General features: G+C 41.7%; 1 protein-coding gene across 1 annotated transcript in view; it reads right to left on the bottom strand.

Annotated features, from left to right (window-relative positions):
* The window catches only part of VPS13B (vacuolar protein sorting 13 homolog B), a 1,674,799-nt gene that overhangs the window by 914,166 nt on the left and 741,184 nt on the right, over window positions 1-19,449 (bottom strand). The window contains 1 exon segment of the mRNA XM_030217225.1: window positions 6,358-6,499. Coding sequence (XP_030073085.1) covers window positions 6,358-6,499 — 142 coding nt within the window.

Here is a 19,449-nt window from a genome sequence, read left to right as displayed (position 1 = left end):
TAAGAAGACTACAGGAGTTCAGTGCTTCACTGCCTTGCAGTGAGCTTCAGAATGTTCAAGGTGGGAGAATGTTCGAGGTGGGATTTATTTATATAGATCTACCTCCTGCATATTTACTAGGCATATCCTTAAAACCTGACTGTTTACAGCAATTGAGGCGTCAACTCCCACATCCCTGTCCTAGACATTGAAGATAGTATAAATAGTGCAATATAGTATGAGATACAGGAAATGGGGTTGTGGCTATTCATAGAACACAAGATGGAAAATCTTCTTCAATTAAAAGTGTAGGTTCACCTAGAAGATTTTTTTTTTGCAGCAATATAAGTATCAGTAGCTCCAGAGACTAAGCACTTTTCCATGCTGTGAGGGCTAACAATCTGAGACTGGGATGAAGAAGGTATCCCTTGTTCTGAGTGATTAATAATGGAACTACTTGAAGTCTGCAGGGGGGCTGAATTGGGAAAAGGATAATAATGATGATAATACAAATCGTCAACGAACAAGTATCAGAAGAGAAATGATACAAGAATACAATGCATAAATAAAAAAATACATATAAATAATCCATCAATCAATCTATTCATAAGACAATAAATGAATACTAAGATAATCACATCTATACAAAAAAACATGGCTTGAGATTATATGACCCAGTGGCGTACCAAGGGCAGGGCGGGGCGGTGGTGTCAGTGGGTGTGGGGGGGGGGTGCTCCACTGGCACCGCAGTCCCCACCTGGCTACCAACAGCTCCGTCGACAGACGACCCTCTTCTCCTGCCACCTGGCCAGCACCCAGCCTTTAAAAAAAAATCTATGAAGCACCTCGCGTCTACTCTGCTGTAAATGAAGCAAATCTCCTCATCACGTCGGCCCTTCCCTCACTGTGTCCCGCCCTCTGATGTAACTTCCTATTTCTGCGAGGGCGGGACACAGTGAGGGAAGGGTCGACACAACGAGGTGATTTGCTTCATTTACAGTAGAACAGACACGAGGCACTTCAGATTTTTTTTAAAAGCTGGGTGCCAGCCAGGTGGCAGAAGAAGAGGGTCGTCTGTCGACGGAGCTGGTAGGTAGGTGGGGACTGGGGAGGGGGGAGGCTCAGATGGGAGAAAGGGACTGGGTATGGGTGGGGGGCTCAAATGGGAGAAGGGGACTGGGTCTAGGGGGGGCTCAGATGGGAGGAGAAGGGGACGGTCTGGGGGGGCTCAGATGGGAGAAGGGGACTGGGTCTGGGAAGGGGGTTCAGATGGGAGAAGGGGCCTGGAGCTGGAACTGGGGTCTGAGAAGGGGGCAGGAGGGAGAATGGAGCCATGCCTGGGGCAGGTGGGAGAATGGGTCTGGGGCTGAAAAGGGGGGGGCCCTAATGCAAGGCATGTGGATGAAGGGGGCTGGAACTGGGGGCTGAAAAGGAGGGTAGGTGGGATACGGGGGCTAGTACTGGATCTGGGGGCTGAAAATGGGCAGGGGCTGAAACTGTGGGGACTGGGGGCTGAAAAGGGGACAGGGATAAGTAGCTGGGGCTGAAGCTCAGAACTGGTAAGAGAAAAGGGCTGGGGTTGAAAATGGGGACTGAAAATGGGACAGGGAGAAGTGGCTGGGGGCTGAAGCTCGAGACTGGTGGGAGAAGAGGGCTGGGGCTGAAACTGGGGACTAGTGGGATAGTGAGCTGAAACTGGGGGCTGAAAAGGGAGGGCAGGTGGGAGATGTGGGCTGGGGCTGGAACTAGGGGCAGGTGGGATAATGGGGCTTGAACTGGGGGCCGAAAAGAGGGGGCAGAGAGAGAGAGTGGATGGTCATGCAGGACGTCAGACTCACTGAAACAGAATGAAGCCTTGATCTGCAAGCCACATTGAGCCTGCAAATAGGTGGGAAAATGTAGGGTACAAATGCAACAAATAATAAATAATAATAATACAAACTGTCTTTTGTAAGGTTTTCCAAAACAGTTACATTTTCAAAGGATATGGTTACTAAATTTGAAGACATAAGTTTCCTTTTTGCAGGCTGCAGGGATTTCCAGTATTAAAGATAGTTTGGTTCTTCATCAACATAGTAAACCTTTAGAGAATATATTTAGGTGCTCATTTTCAAAGCACATAGACTTACGGAGTTACGTGGAGGGGCATAATCGAAAGGGGCGCCCAAGTTTTCCTGAGGACGTCCTTGCAGGACGTCACGGCGAAGGAGCGGGGAAAACCGTATTATCGAAACAAGATGGGCATCCATCTTTCGTTTCGATAATACAGTCGGGGATGCCCAAATCACAAAATTTAGGTCGACCTTAGAGATGGTCGTCCCCGATTTTCGGCAATAATGGAAACCGAGGACGCCCATCTCAGAAACGACCAAATCCAAGCCATTTGGTCATAGGAGGAGCCAGCATTCGTAGTGCACTGGTTCACCTGACATGACAAGACACCAACCGGGCACCCTAGGGGGCACTGCAGTGGACTTCATAAATTGCTCCCAGGTGCATAGCTCCCTTATCTTGTGTGCTGAGCTCCCTAAAACCCACTCCCCACAACTGTACACCACTACCATAGCCCTTATGGGTGAAGGGGGGCACCTACATGTGGGTACAGTGGGTTTCGGGTGGGTTTTGAAGGGCTCACATTTACCACCACAAGTGTAACAGGTGGGGGGGTGGGCCTGGGTCTGCTTGCCTGAAGTGCACTGCACCCACTAAAACTGCTCAACCTGCATACTGCTGTCATGGAGCTGGGTATGATATTTGAGGCTGGCATAGAGGCTGTAAAAAATATTTTAAAAATTTTTTGGGAGGGTGGGAGGGGGTTAGTGACCACTGGGGGAGTAAGGGGAGGTCATCCCAGATTCCCTCCGGTGGTCATCTGGTCATTTAGTGCACATTTTTGTGGCTTGGTCGTAAGAAAAAAAGGACCAGGTAAAGTCGTCCAAGTGTTCATCAGGGACGCCCTTCTTTTTTCCATTATCGGTCGAGGACGCCCATGTGTTAGGCATGCCCCAGTCCTGCCTTTGTTACGCCTCCGACATGCCCCCATGAACTTTGGTCATCCCCACGACGGAAAGCAGTTGAGGACGCCCAAAATCGGCTTTCGATTATGCCGATTTGGGTGACCCTGGGAGAAGGACACCCATCTCCAGATTTGTGTCAAAAGATGGGCGCACTTCTCTTTCGAAAATAAGCCTGATAGTAACCTATGTAACTTTGTAAGTCTATGTGCTTTCAAAATGAGCCTCTTAATGTTAAAAGTTTTAATTAGATTGTAAGCTCTGTCGAGCAGGGACTGTCTCTTCATGTTCAAGTGTACAGAGCTGCGTACGTCTAGTAGCGCTATAGAAATGATAAGTAGTAGTAGTAGTAGGTTTTTTGAATTTCCACTAAACTCATCTGCCTGTGCCACTAATATTACTTAAAAAGACATTCTTCAGCTTTCTGATGCTAACTCTGTACAAATTGCAATTTGTATTATGCTCTTTTTAAATCTTTGAGGAGTGATACTGAGAAGGGGGCTGATGTGTTGAGCTAATCAGTTTACTTTTGATTTATCTGCCTTTTTAAAGTCTTCTTCTGATGAAATACCTACTAGAGTCACTCTTCTTGTTACATTTACAGCTGAAGTCAGATAAGATTAAGGTCTTAAAGTAGTACTTTCAAAAGGAGAATGATGCTTTGTGGGGTCAGATGTTGTATGTGTTTCCAGATTTTTGAGGGGGGGCCTCCCAAAGCACTTGTGCAGGCTTGAGAGCTACTTTGTTTAATTAAATTTCAATGTAAATGTATGGTGTTATACTAGGCCAGTAGCTATATTTTATTTGATATGATTCAGTTAGATACTTTCTTAAACTCGAAGTCATTGTGAGTGGTAAATGGCACTTTGATATTTGCTATCTCTGGGGATGCTCTCCTCATGGTGTGGACTTTTTTTTAAAAAACGATTTCTTTTACCTTTGTCCTGTGGGATCATCTTTTTGATACCATGGGTTTGTTTGTTGTTGTTGCTGTTTTGGGGTTTTTTTTGTATGTTCTTATGCTGTAATATAGGAAACACTGAAATAATAATTTTAAAAAAGATGTTAGCACTGACATTTTGACACAATAGACTGCGCTGGAGACAACAGTGCAAATCTGCACAACTTGTTTCTTATTCTCATGAGTTTTGGAAAGGGTTGAGGATGTCACCTTTATTTCAAGTCTATGCCAGTGCTCAAAAGGTGACTGTGCTTTGAACTTGGGAACACCTGAGAAGCCACATGCCACTTTGAGTGGAATATGGTAGTGGCTGGAATTCTGAAGTCACTAAGCAGGGAATAAGATAGAATTTCTATCAAAGATGTGCTGTACAAATGAGTAGAGACAACTGATCACTGTGCAGAGGAGGCCATTTCTTCTTTCTGTACCAGAAGCTGCCTCTTCTCTGCTTTATAGTTGTTGCAAATATGGTTGAGACTGTCCTTTTGGCCTCAATGAGACATGTAAGTATCATGCTTGCATTCAGCCCGACTGTGATTTGAGCCCAAGCAATATTTGTCAAAATTCTGGATTTTTCTGGCATATTCCCCCGGATTCTATATAGCGCACCTAGAGATACGCGCTGATTCTATAACAAAGCACTTAACAAGCTAATTAAGCAATAATGAGCACTAATTGGCACTGATTAGAATTTAGGAGCACAACTTGCTAGGCGTATTCTGTAACAATGCGCACCGAACTTCTAACGCGTGCAGCAAAAAGGACATGGTTATGGGCGGGGAAATTAGCATTTCATGGGTGATCTGAAATGTACGCACCTAGTTATAGAATATGGCCCAGTGCACACAAATGTACACACCGGGATTTACACCACGTATTTGTTGGTGTAAATGGAAGCACATAGATTTAGGCGTTGAAATATCAACTAAGCATATTCTGTAATCAGCGCCTACATAGAGGCACCGATTATAAAATACACTTAGTTGGCACTGATTTCAATGCCGATTTTTTAGGCGCCATATATAGAGTCTCCCCCATTGTGGGCAGAGAAAGAACCCTGATTTCAGTGACAAGACAAAAAATAAAAATAAATTACTACAAAAATGTTGGAAGAGACAGAGGTAAAAACCTCTCCAAACCAATTAGGAGAGCTTTGTTTTCATGTCCATTTGGCATAACAGAAAAAAAAAATTAAGAAGCTGAGGAGACCACTGTGCATGGGAAGGGCTGCACATGCTCAGAACTCTAACTGAGTTTTGAGTTCTAGGAGAGCTGTTCTATCCCAGCAACCTCTTATGTGCCTGACTCAGTCCTGATTGTCCTATCCAATATAGTTACTTGTATTCTTTTGTTCTACAGAAAACTGAACATATTCAATCACACTTAGGACTCATAAAGAATACATTTTGAATAGGTAACCTTAAGTAATCCTTTATGTCTATGGTACCCTAAAAGTTCAGAAACAGTCTGGAAAATACACTGAAGTAAACCTATACAATAATAACAACAAACAGAAATCTTCCATTGGAAAGCATAATTGGCCAGTTATTTGATAGCCTTAAAAAATTATAGTATAACCACCATAGATTTTGGGGAAAACTTGATTGAGAACAGTTTATATATTTAAATGCTGAAATGTTGACAGTCCATAAAATAATTTAACAAAAGTTAGTGCAAATAGATTAACACATTACAATTAAAATAGATACTGAAGACTAAGAAATTCTTAATACTATCAAGCATGAGAATGTTCTACATTGCTATATATACACACATGAAAATAAATTTAAACAGAACTTCCATCAACATACTTTGTAATAAACTCCCCCACACACAATATACTGAGATTTTCCAATAATTACTACTCACTGGACAGAATTCAGAAATAATTTTGGTGTATCTTTTTGATGTATTATACCAATCTGTATTTTCTAGGATTTAAGAATGTTAGTCATTATTTTGTATGCTACACAGTCCTAATTTTTTTTAAATTGCCATCTAAAGACAATGGATGGCACAGGGTTACTATTATTAAAAAATAGTAAGCCATGCACTCCAACATTGGGAAGAATGAATTTTACTGCATCTTTGTCATGCAATAAAGAATAAGAATATTTTGGTTTTATTTATTAGCTTTAATCTAAATAGAACTCCAAAGCATACTGCAAAGAAAACTACTCACATCCATCTCTCACTGTACACTGTGGAGTTTTTTAAGTGAGGGCTGATAAGTACAGAGAATAAAATATACACTTTAAACTATGATTATTGTAATAAAATAAAGTTTTATAGAAACATCTTAGAAAGTTAAAGGCGGTATTGCTATGTTTAATTAGAAATTCCCCTCCCTTGCCAGTCTGCTGATGGAAATTCTGAAGCAAAAGTTTAAAATTGATTTCTTACAGAAGGAAAGAAGCCAGAGAAATTACTGAAAGGGTCCTGCTTGCTGACGGGTCGAACCAGCAACGTGCGTCTGTTCAGCTTGTCAGTGCAGGATAAGAAGACACCTCCATATTGCCCCAGAGACCAACAGTCCTCCCCAAGGCTTAAGGTGATGGACAGAGGGGAAAAAGGAGAAAAAATGCAATAAAAAAAGCATAAGCAAGAAAATTCACCGAGAATCATTTGTAACTGAGCTGGAGCCTAAAGGCTGTGTGCAATTGCATGGTATAGACCGTTTGGCCTCAAGCTGCAATGCCCACAAGTTCAGCAGTAAAATTAAATCCTAAAAGTAATTTTACACAAAAATTTGGTAAACCTTGAAATGTTATAATTCTTTAAAATGAAAAGCTTATTTATGGGCAATCCAGCAGGAGCTCAATATAAAGAATTTGACAAAGAATTCTCAAGGTTCAAATGATCAAAATTTGACAGCTGATTGTATAAAATATAATTATTGATTTGATTCCACACATTTAGCACAAACCTTTGTTAGAATGGAAGATGATTACAAGAACTAAGAAAAACAACAATAAACAGAAGTAAGCGGCCATATTCCTCATTTTTAGTATTGTTTTGAACTGAAATGGATTACTCTTGATGGTCTAAGAATGACTGTGTTGTACTTTAATTCTTGTAAACAACATTCCATACACAATGAGGAGAGCAATAGGCAGTTCAAGTTCTACGATATGGCGCTGGTAAGTATCTTATTCAGTAAGGAAGTCTCACCACATGTTTTTCCTTGCATTGTAGGAATATGCCTTCAAAATGTCCTGACTGCCAGCCTTCATCAGGCCTGGAAAACACAATATTCACCTTATCTGATGTCTGCAATTTCTTTGCATTTAAAGAATTAAGTCATTTGGGTACCTAAAACAAAACTTTGATCTAAATAATGGCCATTTACAGTAGTTAATTAGATTTGACAGTATGCTAGAAGCTTATACTGAATATCAAGACTTTGGAACTGATTCTCTAAGAGGCTGACATGCAAAAACATTTTTATCTGGATAGCAGGTGCTACTAACCAATAAGTGCCAGTGAATTGGATATTCAGTGGCATTAATAGGATAGTAAACTACATGGTGCTTAATTCCCATCTGTAGCACAATAACAAAAACCGCACAGTACTACAAATACTTTTCATTCAATCTTTTAAACAGTTTTTCCCCCTATGTATATATATATATATATATATATATATATATATATATATATATATATATAGGGACGTGCTCACATGTTTCCAAAGGACAATCACAGACTTGAAGATCTTCAAAATTGTCCAGGCATATAATCATAGCATGACTCTATTGATTAAAGTGATGCCTTCAGGTGCCATGTATAACATTTTCTGTGCAAACCAATTTATTGTAAACTTTCACTTAACTACTGAAAACGGGTCTCAAAATTGTTCAGGTGAGATGGTCCATGTTTCGCCAGAGCTGTTTCAAGACACACACCAGCTGACTGGTCTTTTAAAGCTTATAGTGAAAAGCGTCCCTAGCTTGTGCGACTTTCAACTAGAATACAAACGCACCTGTATACATGGCATCTGGAGGCATCACTTTAAATCAATATAGTTGTGCTATGATTATATGCCTGGACAATTTTGAAGCTTACTTACCTTTCTCATTTAGCTTTTGAGTATTATTATCTCATTCTTTTCTGGTGATTAATAGGATAGTGCCACTGAATATCCTATCTGTCCGCCTCAGTAGTATCTGGTCTGTGGGCAGAGATTGGGTGGAGCCAGAGATTATCCAGTTAAAAGACCACTAAATGGAAATAATTTAACTAACCAGATGAAGCTAGGACAGCAAAGAAGCTATCTAACTTTTGATTATTATCTGCTTAGCAGTCTGAATATGGCCACTAACTGGATAATACTTCCAGATATTTAGTGCCAGCTGATATCCGTTATTTTCCCATGGATGTAGAAAGGGAGAAAAAGTTTATGGATTAGGATTAGACACAAATACTCAGATAACACAGCGTGTATCAGAACTATTAAAGTAGTGGTATCAGTAAATAATAAACATTAAAGACAACTACTGCAGCTTTGGCACAACATCTGAAATAAATTACTTATTATTAATATGAAATACAAATGTTTCTACTCATAATATTACTAATGTAGATATGGATGATTGTGATGACAATACTCTCCATTTCAAACATTTTATAGCTTATTCTTTTGCTTCTGAATATACTTGCACCTTTTTATAGATCACCCCCATTTTACATATGGTTTGTAAAGTATGATTTAGTTGCCACTGTAACAAGAAAATGTAACTTACTACAACCATCAGATAATTCACAACAGCTTTCTATACCATCTTTGATAGACATACATTATGTAGAGACTAGGCAGGCTTCATTTTCAATCACTGGGCTGTTGCTTTGGAACAATTTACCCAGGTATTTATGGCTCAGGATGACATTGCAGCAATTTAAGAAAGCATTGAAGACCTATTTTTTGTACAGACCTTCTCCAACAGGTAATGCTACAGGTTTTGTTATTAGGATTAGATTAAATGTATCAGATAGATTTAAAAAACAATTTTTGTTTTTTCAGATTTTAAATTGCAAACTGTGGTGATTATGTATATTTTTATTTTATGTTTGTAATGTAAGCTGCTTAGGTTTAAACATTTTAAAATAAATAAATACATTTCCTTTTGAATCCACGTCTTCAAGTTCAGCAAGAGAGCAGAAACTTTAAATCTCTAGTCATAAAAGGAAACATTTTTGCCCAATCCTGGTTTTGAATTTAGTCACCCTTTTACTAAAGTTTAGCGCATGCTAATGGACAATAGTTACTATTGAGGAAACTACACTTCTCCTTTCTTCCTCAAAATGTACCACCTGTTCCTTTGATCCCATTCCCACCCACCTTCTTAATGCCATCTCTCCTACTCTTATTCCTTTTATCTGTCACATTCTCAACCTCTCACTTTCCACTGCGACTGTCCCTGCTGCCTTTAAACATGCTGTGGTCACACCTCTCCTTAAGAAGCCTTCACTTGACCTTACTTGTCCCTCTAATTACCGACCCATCTCCCTCCTTCCTTTTCTCTCCAAATTACTTGAGCGTGCTGTTCACCGCCGCTGCCTTGATTTTCTCTCCTCAATGCTATTCTTGACCCATTACAATCTGGTTTTTGCCCTCTCCACTCAACCGAAACTGCACTTACTAAAGTCTCCAATGACCTATTACTGGCTAAATCCAGAGGTCAATATTCCATCCTCATTCTTCTTGATCTTTCCGCTGCTTTTGACACTGTCGATCACAGCATACTTCTCGATACCCTGTCCTCACTTGGATTCCAGGGCTCTGTCCTTTCCTGGTTCTCTTCCTACCTCTCCCTCCGCACCTTTAGTGTTCACTCTGGTGGATCCTCTTCTACTTCTATCCCTCTGCCTGTCGGCGTACCTCAGGGTTCTGTTCTTGGTCCCCTCCTCTTTTCTATCTACACTTCTTCCCTTGGTTCATTAATCTCATCCCATGGCTTTTCCTACCATCTCTATGCTGATGACTCCCAAATCTACCTTTCTACCCCTGATATCTCACCTTGCATCCAAACCAAAGTTTCAGCGTGCTTGTCTGACATTGCTGCCTGGATGTCACAACGCCACCTGAAATTAAATATGACCAAAACCGAGCTTCTCATTTTCCCCCCCAAACCCACCTCCCCGCTCCCCCCATTTTCTATTTCTGTTGATGGCTCTCTCATTCTCCCTGTCTCCTCAGCTCGAAACCTTGGGGTCATCTTTGACTCTTCTCTCTCCTTCTCTGCTCATATCCAGCAGACCGCCAAGACCTGTCGTTTCTTTCTTTACAACATCCGTAAAATCCGCCCCTTTCTTTCCGAGCACTCTACCAAAACCCTCATCCACACCCTTGTCACCTCTCATTTAGACTACTGTAATCTGCTTCTTGCTGGCCTCCCACTTAGTCACCTCTCCCCTCTCCAGTCAGTTCAAAACTCTGCTGCCCGTCTCATCTTCCGCCAGGGTCGCTTTACTCATACTACCCCTCTCCTCAAGACCCTTCACTGGCTCCCTATCCGTTTTCGCATCCTGTTCAAACTTCTTCTACTAACCTATAAATGTATTCACTCTGCTGCTCCCCAGTATCTCTCCACACTTGTCCTTCCCTACACCCCTTCCCGTGCACTCCGCTCCATGGATAAATCCTTCTTATCTGTTCCCTTCTCCACTACTGCCAACTCCAGACTTCGCGCCTTCTGTCTCGCTGCACCCTACACCTGGAATAAACTTCCTGAGCCCCTACGTCTTGCCCCATCCTTGGCCACCTTTAAATCTAGACTGAAAGCCCACCTCTTTAACATTGCTTTTGACTCGTAACCACTTGTAACCACTCGCCTCCACCTACCCTCCTCTCTTCCTTCCCGTTCACATTAATTATTTGATTTGCTTACTTTATTTATTTTTTGTTTATTAGATTGTAAGCTCTTTGAGCAGGGACTGTCTTTCTTCTATGTTTGTGCAGCGCTGCGTATGCCTTGTAGCGCTATAGAAATGCTAAATAGTAGTAGTAGTAGTTTGCGAAAAATGCTGTGTAGCCTATTTTATACCTATGGGCCATGTGGCACTTAGCGCACACTAGTGTCTGTTAGCACACACTAAGCATTAGTAAAAGGGCCATTTAGATATTAAAGCAATTTGTAGCCCCTAATTCTTCCCATTGAAATCTACTACTACTACTACTATTTAACATTTCTAGAGCGCTACAAAGTGTACGCAGCGCTGTACAAACACAGAAGAAAGACAGTCCCTGCTCAAAGAGCTTACAATCTAATAGACAAAAAGTAAAGCATTTAAATTTAAAATATTTAAGCAGTCAAGCACAAGAGAACAGTCACAGAAGGACAGAAGATGTTGAAGGGTGGTCAGTGTGATTAGGTGTAACTCTGGTTGGAGTAGTGGGAGAAGGTGATAGAAGAATAGAAATGGGTGAGGTAAAGTAATGAGTGGGTTGATAGGGAGGTTATATAAGACATGTCACTCTAGGGGTGGGTGGGTAGAGGGGTAGGGTGGGTGGAAGCAGGAGAAGGTATTCTCTGCAGCCTATCTGTGAGATGGAAAATGCTCTCAGTACAGAAGGTTCCATACTGCATAAGGATAAGATGTCAGAAATCCAGGACTTGCTTAAATCTCCCTATTGGAAGGCAGGAAGTGATGTCACCAAACGAAATGGCAGCCTAGCTTTGTCGCTCCTGCTCCCGGCCCCTTGCAATTGGTGATATCTCTGGACATCGGCGTTCATACAGCTTTTATTCTTAAGAGGCAGATCGGTGGTTACATAGCAGCAATGAGTAAATCCTCTGTTGGGGGGAAAAAGAGGTGGAATGACCATCGGGAAGATCAGCTAGTAAGGCCTTGGCGCGCCACAAGGTGTTAGCGCATGTCTCCCCTTCAGATTCTGATTCGGCGTTGTCACTGGCAGAAATGCGGCAGCCCCCCGCTAAGAAAGGTATTTCTATTGAATTGAGAAAGATTTTGTCAAGCATCCAAGCGGACATTAAATCCTCTAAGGAAGAAATACTGGATAAGATTTGTCACGCTCAGCTCTGACTTGCGGGAGCTGTGGGGGAGGGTTGAAGATATTGAAATCAAGCTGATCAAGCACTCCGAATCGCTCTCAACTCAGACAGCACGCATTCAGGAGATAAGTGTAAATATGACAAGATGACTTACAAGATGGATAACCTGGAGAATAGAGGGCGAAGGAAAAATCTCCGCTTTCAGAGAGTAACGGAGTGGGGAACAACTGAAGATGTCCTGGCTATTGTCAGATCTCTCTGTACCCCTCTGCTGGACTCTGCACCAGGTGATGTGCCTATTGAACTAGAAAGAGCGCACTGTTCGCTGGCTCAGTGCGCGGATGGAAGACCACGGGATATAATTGCTTGCTTTTTCAAATTTACTGATAAGAAACTAGTGCTCACTCGCGCTCATCAGAAACATGATTTGGATTATAATTGTTTATCAAGATATTTCTCAATTTACGCTGCAGCAACGGAGACTGATGAAGCCGGCCCTAGATGTTTTAAATAAGGAACAGATCCAGTACAGATGGGGCTTCCCATTCTCTTTGACTTTTGTGTTGCAGGGTAAAAGGCACTGTGTCCAATCTTTGGCAGGAGCATGGAAAATTCTACAGGCTGCTGGTCTGGTCACCGCATCAACACCTCAGACTACATTGGCCCCAGCGACGAAGGCCAGTTTCCAGAGATGGCAGAGGGTTCCTGTGTCTTCTCCGAGGCAGAAGGCTGGTGCCTCTGGGAATGGGCTGTGATTCGGTCACTATGTTAGCTCTTGGGGCCATATTGCTTTTTATATGAGTATGGAATGGAGGGGGGGTTGGTGAAATGTGGCTCATATATTTTGAATGTGTATCTGGGATGACTGTATGTCTTTAACAGGTGTGTTGCAATAGGTTTATTGGAGACGGGGGCTTTAAAATTGTGTGCAGGGAGGAAGGTAGGTTAGAGGGGGGAGGAGAGGTTGGATGGGGGATGATATGCTGTGTAAAAGGAGGGGTAGCTTGAGGATAAGATATGATGTTATTTTACGGGTGTTGTGTTGACAGGTGGCTGGGGGTGTGAAGTTTTGGATAGGGGTGCATGATTATATAAGGGAAGAAGATTGTCGGATGTGTGTATATGGAGATGGATGTGGGGCTGGGGGGGGGGGGGGGGGGGGGGTTGGGGTTGTCTGGAATGTGGAGATTCACTTCCTTGAACTCCCATTCAGGAGATCTTTGTCTTCTGTCTGGTGAAGCTAGAGTGGGGGGATATGAGGGTGGAGGGGAGGGGGGAGATGATTTTGCATTACTTATGTGCCAACTCAGGGGATACCTCTGTTTAGTGAACCGATGTTTTGAAATGTTTTTTTCAGTATGAGTGTGATTATCTCCTGAAACCTTTTTGATGACTGCTGATCTAAAAGTTTTGTCTTACAATGTTAAAGGCCTTAACATGCCTCAGAAATGTCAAAAACTTTTAAAAGAATTGTCCCAACAGAAACCACACATTGTCTTTTTACAGGAGACCCACCTTCGCCGGGCACATGAGGGGCTTCTCTCTCATCCCAGTTATCCCATAATTTGTTTTGCTTCCTTAGTGGATGCATCTAGGAGAAGGGGAGTGGCTATTCTAATTAACTCTTCATTACCAGCTCAGGTGGTTAAACTTAAATGGGATCCGGGTGGGAGGTTTCTCTTTATACACATTATAATTGACTCTTTAGATTTAACATTGCCAACTATATACACGCCTAATGAAAATCAGGAGGCGTTTTATGCCCGGGTATGCGACTCACTGTCACCCCTTATACAGGGCCCTTGATCATGTGTGGAGATTTTAATGCTGTTGTGGATCCTGATCTATACTGCTCGAAAGGTTTTACGGCTGGGGGATGATGAGTGGGGGGTCCTGGAGAAGGCTGCAGCGAAGGTGCCTTTTAAGGAAAATGCAGTAAAAGTATTGTTTCACTGGTATCTCACGCCTCCCCGGCTTCGACACATTTACCCAGCCTTGTCGGGCGAATGCTGGAGGGGATGTGGCGAATTGGGAACAATGGGACATATGTGGTGGTCTTGTGTTAAAATTCGTGCTTTTTGGAAAGCCATTTCTTACAGATTACAGAAGTGAGTGGAGCATCCTATTCCGTGGGCCCCCGTATATTTCCTTTTTCCCAAAAAGGTACCGGGCTTAACCCTTTCTCAAGCCACACAGGTTCGGTATGCTATGGGTGTGGCTCGGGTGGTGATTGCAGCTCATTGGAAGCAACAATCTGTTCCCCCAATAACGAAATGGCTTACTAAATTGTGGTATATTTGTGAGATGGAACATCTCTTGGCAGAGCGTAGACATCGGACGCATGTTTGGGAATCTATTTGGGAGAAATTTACAATGCACTGTTCTGTGTAACTCTTGTTTGGCTGGACTTTGGTATCCCTCCTTTAGGAAATCATTTGGCGGGACTCATTGATGTATTGAGGGAGGGGAAGGGGTGGGAGGGAGTTGGGGATGGGATAGGGGAAGTTATACTTTCATTATCTTAAAAACCTGAAAAGTTTTGAAGTTGTATTTGAATACGTTCTTATGTATGGGTTGAAGGGATTTTTCGTTTCATTGATTGTTTTCCATGGGCAAGCTGTAGTGATGTTCTTGGTGGCATATTGTATTCTGTCAAGTATTCCCTGCCTATACAATTAATAAAGATTTCTTAGAAATGTAAAAAAAAAAAATCACCCTGTTGGAACTGTCAGCTCTGTGCTCCCTATGGGAAAAATATGTTAGAGGAAAGGTGTGTGTTTTCCTATCTGTCCCTCTGTTTTGTAGCTGCTAGAGATTTGAAGTAAACGACCACAAAGAATGCACTTGGCCCTCCATTGTACTCTCAGGAGTACACCTTACCAATCTTGTTCTTTATATGGTAAAAAAAAAGTGATGCAAGGGTAATTTTGAAACTCTTTCCATGTAAATTACGAACCATGATAATAATACACCTCTCCATCAGTACAATACGGTACCTGAGAACCGTAACCAGTACCGCCTTATAATGAAAGTCACTTTAAAATGAAAGGCAATACCCGATTAAATAAAGACTCAATTTTTAAGACTCAGTTCAATTATTTAAATTATTTCAATGTACGCAAATTGAATTTACAATAGAAAAAACAGGTCAATTAAAATCCTTTTCCTGACTGCAAATCAAACTTACAAACCTTTTTATGAATGGAATCAAATTACATGTTCACGTAATAAAAAATGTCTAATTCATGACTGGGCCTTCAAGGCATATGATTGACACAACAAATTGCAGAATGCTTCTCAGCTGCATAACTTTGACAGGTTCTAGATTCTGAGTTTCAATCTAATTTAGAGTGGTTTCTAGCACATGTACTGCCTTGTAAGAAGTTTGAACAAAATTATCTGCATCTTCAGGCAACTCAAGTGCATCATCTTCCTCTGAAATGCTGTCTGCAAGTTGATGTGAATTTACCAACCCGATAATTTCGGCATCACTTAGGTCACATGCAATGGGGCAAATTTCTTCACATCTGTTATCCCCGTGTATCCAGGATTCTACATTTGCAAGTGCAACATCTACTCCAAGCTGTGCTACATTATTTGAAATGTCTCGCATCCATTCCACATCAGGCTTTCCCAATTCCTCCTCTGGAAACCCTTCAAAATCGCTGCTGTTATCCGAGTCATCTAGATCAAATGCTGCTCTGCCAAATGCCTCTGAAAGTCCTTACATACAGCATTGGTTTATTGTTTCAGCACTTATTAAGACTCCATGCCTCAGCACCAATGTAAAAGAAGTCCTTTATAAATAAACCTTTCAGAAAATCAGGTTCAGATAGGCTGCTGTCTAACATTTGGGTCACCAACTCGTGTCTATAGTGCTGCTTAAATATGGAAATTACCCTTTGGTCCAATGATTGGATCCTGAAGGTTGTATTTTTGGGCAGATATTCAACCCTAACTTTGCCATTCTGGGATATCAGATTTTCAGGTGGTGGGTGGGTAGGACAATCATCCAGGACAAGTACTGTATTCTCTTTCAGATGCCTAACCCACAAATGTTGTCAAACAGAAGGAACAAAGTCATTATGGAACCAGTCCTGGAAAATTTCAGCTGTCATTCACAAATTTCTAGAATTGATATACAAAAAAGGTAATGATTTCATGTTAACATGATGAAAAAAAAGGCTTTTGGTACTTCCCAATGCAAAGAGATGTACGTTTGTGGCTACCCGTTGCATTGATGCAGAACCAGATAGTCTGTCTTTGGCTTGTATAAATCCTTTTTTTTGCAGTCATCCTTCTTCAATGTAAGTGTTTTTTTTAAATCTTTTTTATTCAAATCCAGTTGCAATCAATCCATAACTACTACTACTACTACTACTATTTAGCATTTCTATAGCGCTACAAAGCGTACGCCACTATAACAATGATATTGTCTTTTCTTGTACATAAAGATTCACTTATTATATAATACAGATGTAACTTTCTTTCCCACCCTCCTCCCTCCCCCCTTGAGCTGCATGAATTTCCCTTAGTGGAAAACATTTGACTTCTAACAATTAAGAATTTGGCTGTGGGCCACAGGTGTCAGATTACACCAAAACCTCCCCCAGAAGGTTAACATCTTCTGCCTTCTGATGATGAAATGTCTTTGATTCCTAGTCTTTCCAAGGAGAGTAGAGTAATCAACTGCAAGTGCCAAATGGCAAGATTTTATAGAATATTACAGTCTCATCAGCATTGTAGGCCTGTTCTTCTGTGTAACTTCCAACCTTGATAATATTTTTTTCAGTTTCTGTGGGTAGGAATGAGCTTGCTCATCTGAAGATCTTTTTTTTTGCCTGCAATCGCTATTTGAGATATCCTGTGCCATCTCCATAACCAACCATCGCTATTAAGTTCTCAGTCGAATTTCTTCTCCTGCATGTATATCATGTGCCCTGAGATTGGAATGCCTTTTTGCTGTTGCTGCACAAGTCACATGAACAGTGCTGAATCCAACCCACACCTTGTGCTAACCTTGCATATTTTTGTTTGAGACCACATTCTTCATTGATTTTGTGCATGTAATCCAAGGTCTTTGGTCAACTTTTCAACCAGCTGTGCAGAGTTGATTCAGAAACCTGTAGGTCCCTTAAGATGTTTGCTTGTGATTCACCATTATCAATGCGCTGTATTGCTCTTAGTTTTTCTTCCAACGTATATGATTTGTGCTTCAACGAACTTCTTGCCATTATCTGGAGCAATGAGCTGGAACCACGCTTCGACCCGAAGGCTACATAAACCGGAAGGGTGCGTTAACCATGTGAACAGGCTGTGTGTTTCAACCATATGAGCTGGGACCATGCGTTAACCATGAGATCTGGAATGGTATGCATCAACCATGTGAGCCGGGACCACGCATCAAAGATGTGATCTGGAATAGTATGCGTCGACCATGAGAGCAGGGAGGGCGCTTCAACCATGTGATCTGAATGTAAAAAAAATGCCTGCCATCTTCAAGAGCTACAAGCGTGTGCTCTGGGATCATGCATCAACCATGTGACTTTTTTTACACTAGGCTTGTACAGTATACTCACAGAAAAAGTACAAAAGTTCGGGGAGTCATACAAGGTATGTACAGTATAATCAAGCAAAAAGTACACATTTTCTGGAAACCATATTCGCTACTGCTTTATAATTGAATTCACGTTATAATGAGGGAGCAGTGTACTAACAGAAGTCAATAATTCATGTTTATTTTTAAAATGTCCCTCATGCTGCCACAGTTGCCTTTGATTACACATTTCTTGTAGGCATGTGACTGAGGAAAACAAGAGCTTATCCTTTCCTATGCTGGTAAATATCAATCTTTTACTCCTTTAAAAAGATACATTGAAAACTTTGATAAGAGCCGTTAGAAAAAACACAAAGGAAATATGAGTATATATTATCCTTAATAGAGATAAATGAGATACTTGGACTTGAATGTTCTTTCTTTAAAAACTCAGGGCCCCTTTTACTAAGCTGCAGCAAAACAGGACCTGCGCTGGCATCGGTGTGTGTTTTTCACATGCGCAGAGGCATCCTTTTGTCACAGATGGTAAAGGGGAAGTCTTTCTTTCCTGCAAGAAATGGCAGTGTGGCAAGTAAAGTATTGCAGCATGGCGATTTCAGGGGAAAGAGCCTTTACCGCCACCCACTGAAGTGGCCCTAGGGGCTCCCACTCTAACCCAGCGGTAAACGGGAAGCGCATGTCTGGCAGAGCTCGATTACCGCTGGGTATACCCCAGCACTATTAAAAGAAATATATTTTTGTAAGACCGGATATACGGCGCACTAGGGGTGGGAAGTACCATTGGGTTGCTGCAGTAGCCCAGTGACAGCGAGCGGTAAGCCCGCGTTGGGCTTACCACCGCTTAGTAAAAGGGGCCCTCAATTGCATAACATGAAGAATGTTGAAAAGAATTTTGCAGCAGTTTGACACTAGAGGGAGTTCAAGAGGCATATGAAAAACAAAGCTCTGAAAAGAAGTGAGTTCATGGTAATGCTGGGAGATGTAGTCTTTGAGAGTTCTAAACTAACAGTAAGTGAGCTCATACTGGAGATGGGCAGTCTGAGAGATGTTAGGGTTCAGGTGGAAACACTTAAGCACCTGGAGACAATCTGGAAAGTTGCTGAAAAACACAGACTGTTTGTAGAGTGAGGCCTGGAGAGAAAGTTGGAATGTATTAGGTTTAGTTCTTAGACCCCTAAGTAAGACAGAGCTGGATAGAAAGAATGCTGCTACAGATCTTATTAAGGGATGCTGACTGGAATGCAGTGTGTCTGCTGTGAAAGTTCCTGATTAGAAACAACAGTGAGGCATCTACAAGTAGTTTAAAATAACTGGGCATTGGTTTGTATTCCAGAACTGCCAAGTTACCCATTCCAAGAGGGAGACTTTTTGGCCAGTTCTGGATTTCTGCCAACCTCATCCTGGTGCATTATGGGACCAGTAACATTGTTTCAATGGTTAGAATCATGGACTACAAATACTACATTGCTTTAGGATGTAAAGCTTAAAACAAGAACCAGCCAAAAAGTCTCCCTCCTGGAATGGGTAACTTTGCAGCACTGGTATTGGGGGAAAGACAAGCAAGCTGGAAAAGGTGAAATTTGGACGTACCTGCTAACATTCTTTCCTTGAGTCTTGCCAGACCAAGCTAGATGAGTGGGTTATGACTCCCTGCCAGCAGATGGAGCTAGGGAAACTCAGCTCAGAGCTGACTTCATTCCTATTATAGAGGGTTGGTACTGCCTTTGGTTCCTTAGAAGCCTATACCAAAGTTAAGAATACTGAAGGCACTTCTCATGTTTTGGATTTCCAATTCACTTCTAAAGCCAAACATGCTGCTATCATCAGTTCATAATCACTAATGCAGGAAAAGAATTCCATACATCACTGTTTCCTAAACCTGGTCCTGGAGGCCCCCAGTCAATCAGCTTTTCAGGATACCCACAA

The sequence above is a fragment of the Microcaecilia unicolor genome, chromosome 1 (assembly GCF_901765095.1).
Source record: "Microcaecilia unicolor chromosome 1, aMicUni1.1, whole genome shotgun sequence".
NCBI classification, from domain to species: Eukaryota; Metazoa; Chordata; class Amphibia; order Gymnophiona; family Siphonopidae; genus Microcaecilia; species Microcaecilia unicolor.
Note: the sequence above shows the minus strand (reverse complement) of the source record. Positions and strands in the feature narration are given on the sequence as shown.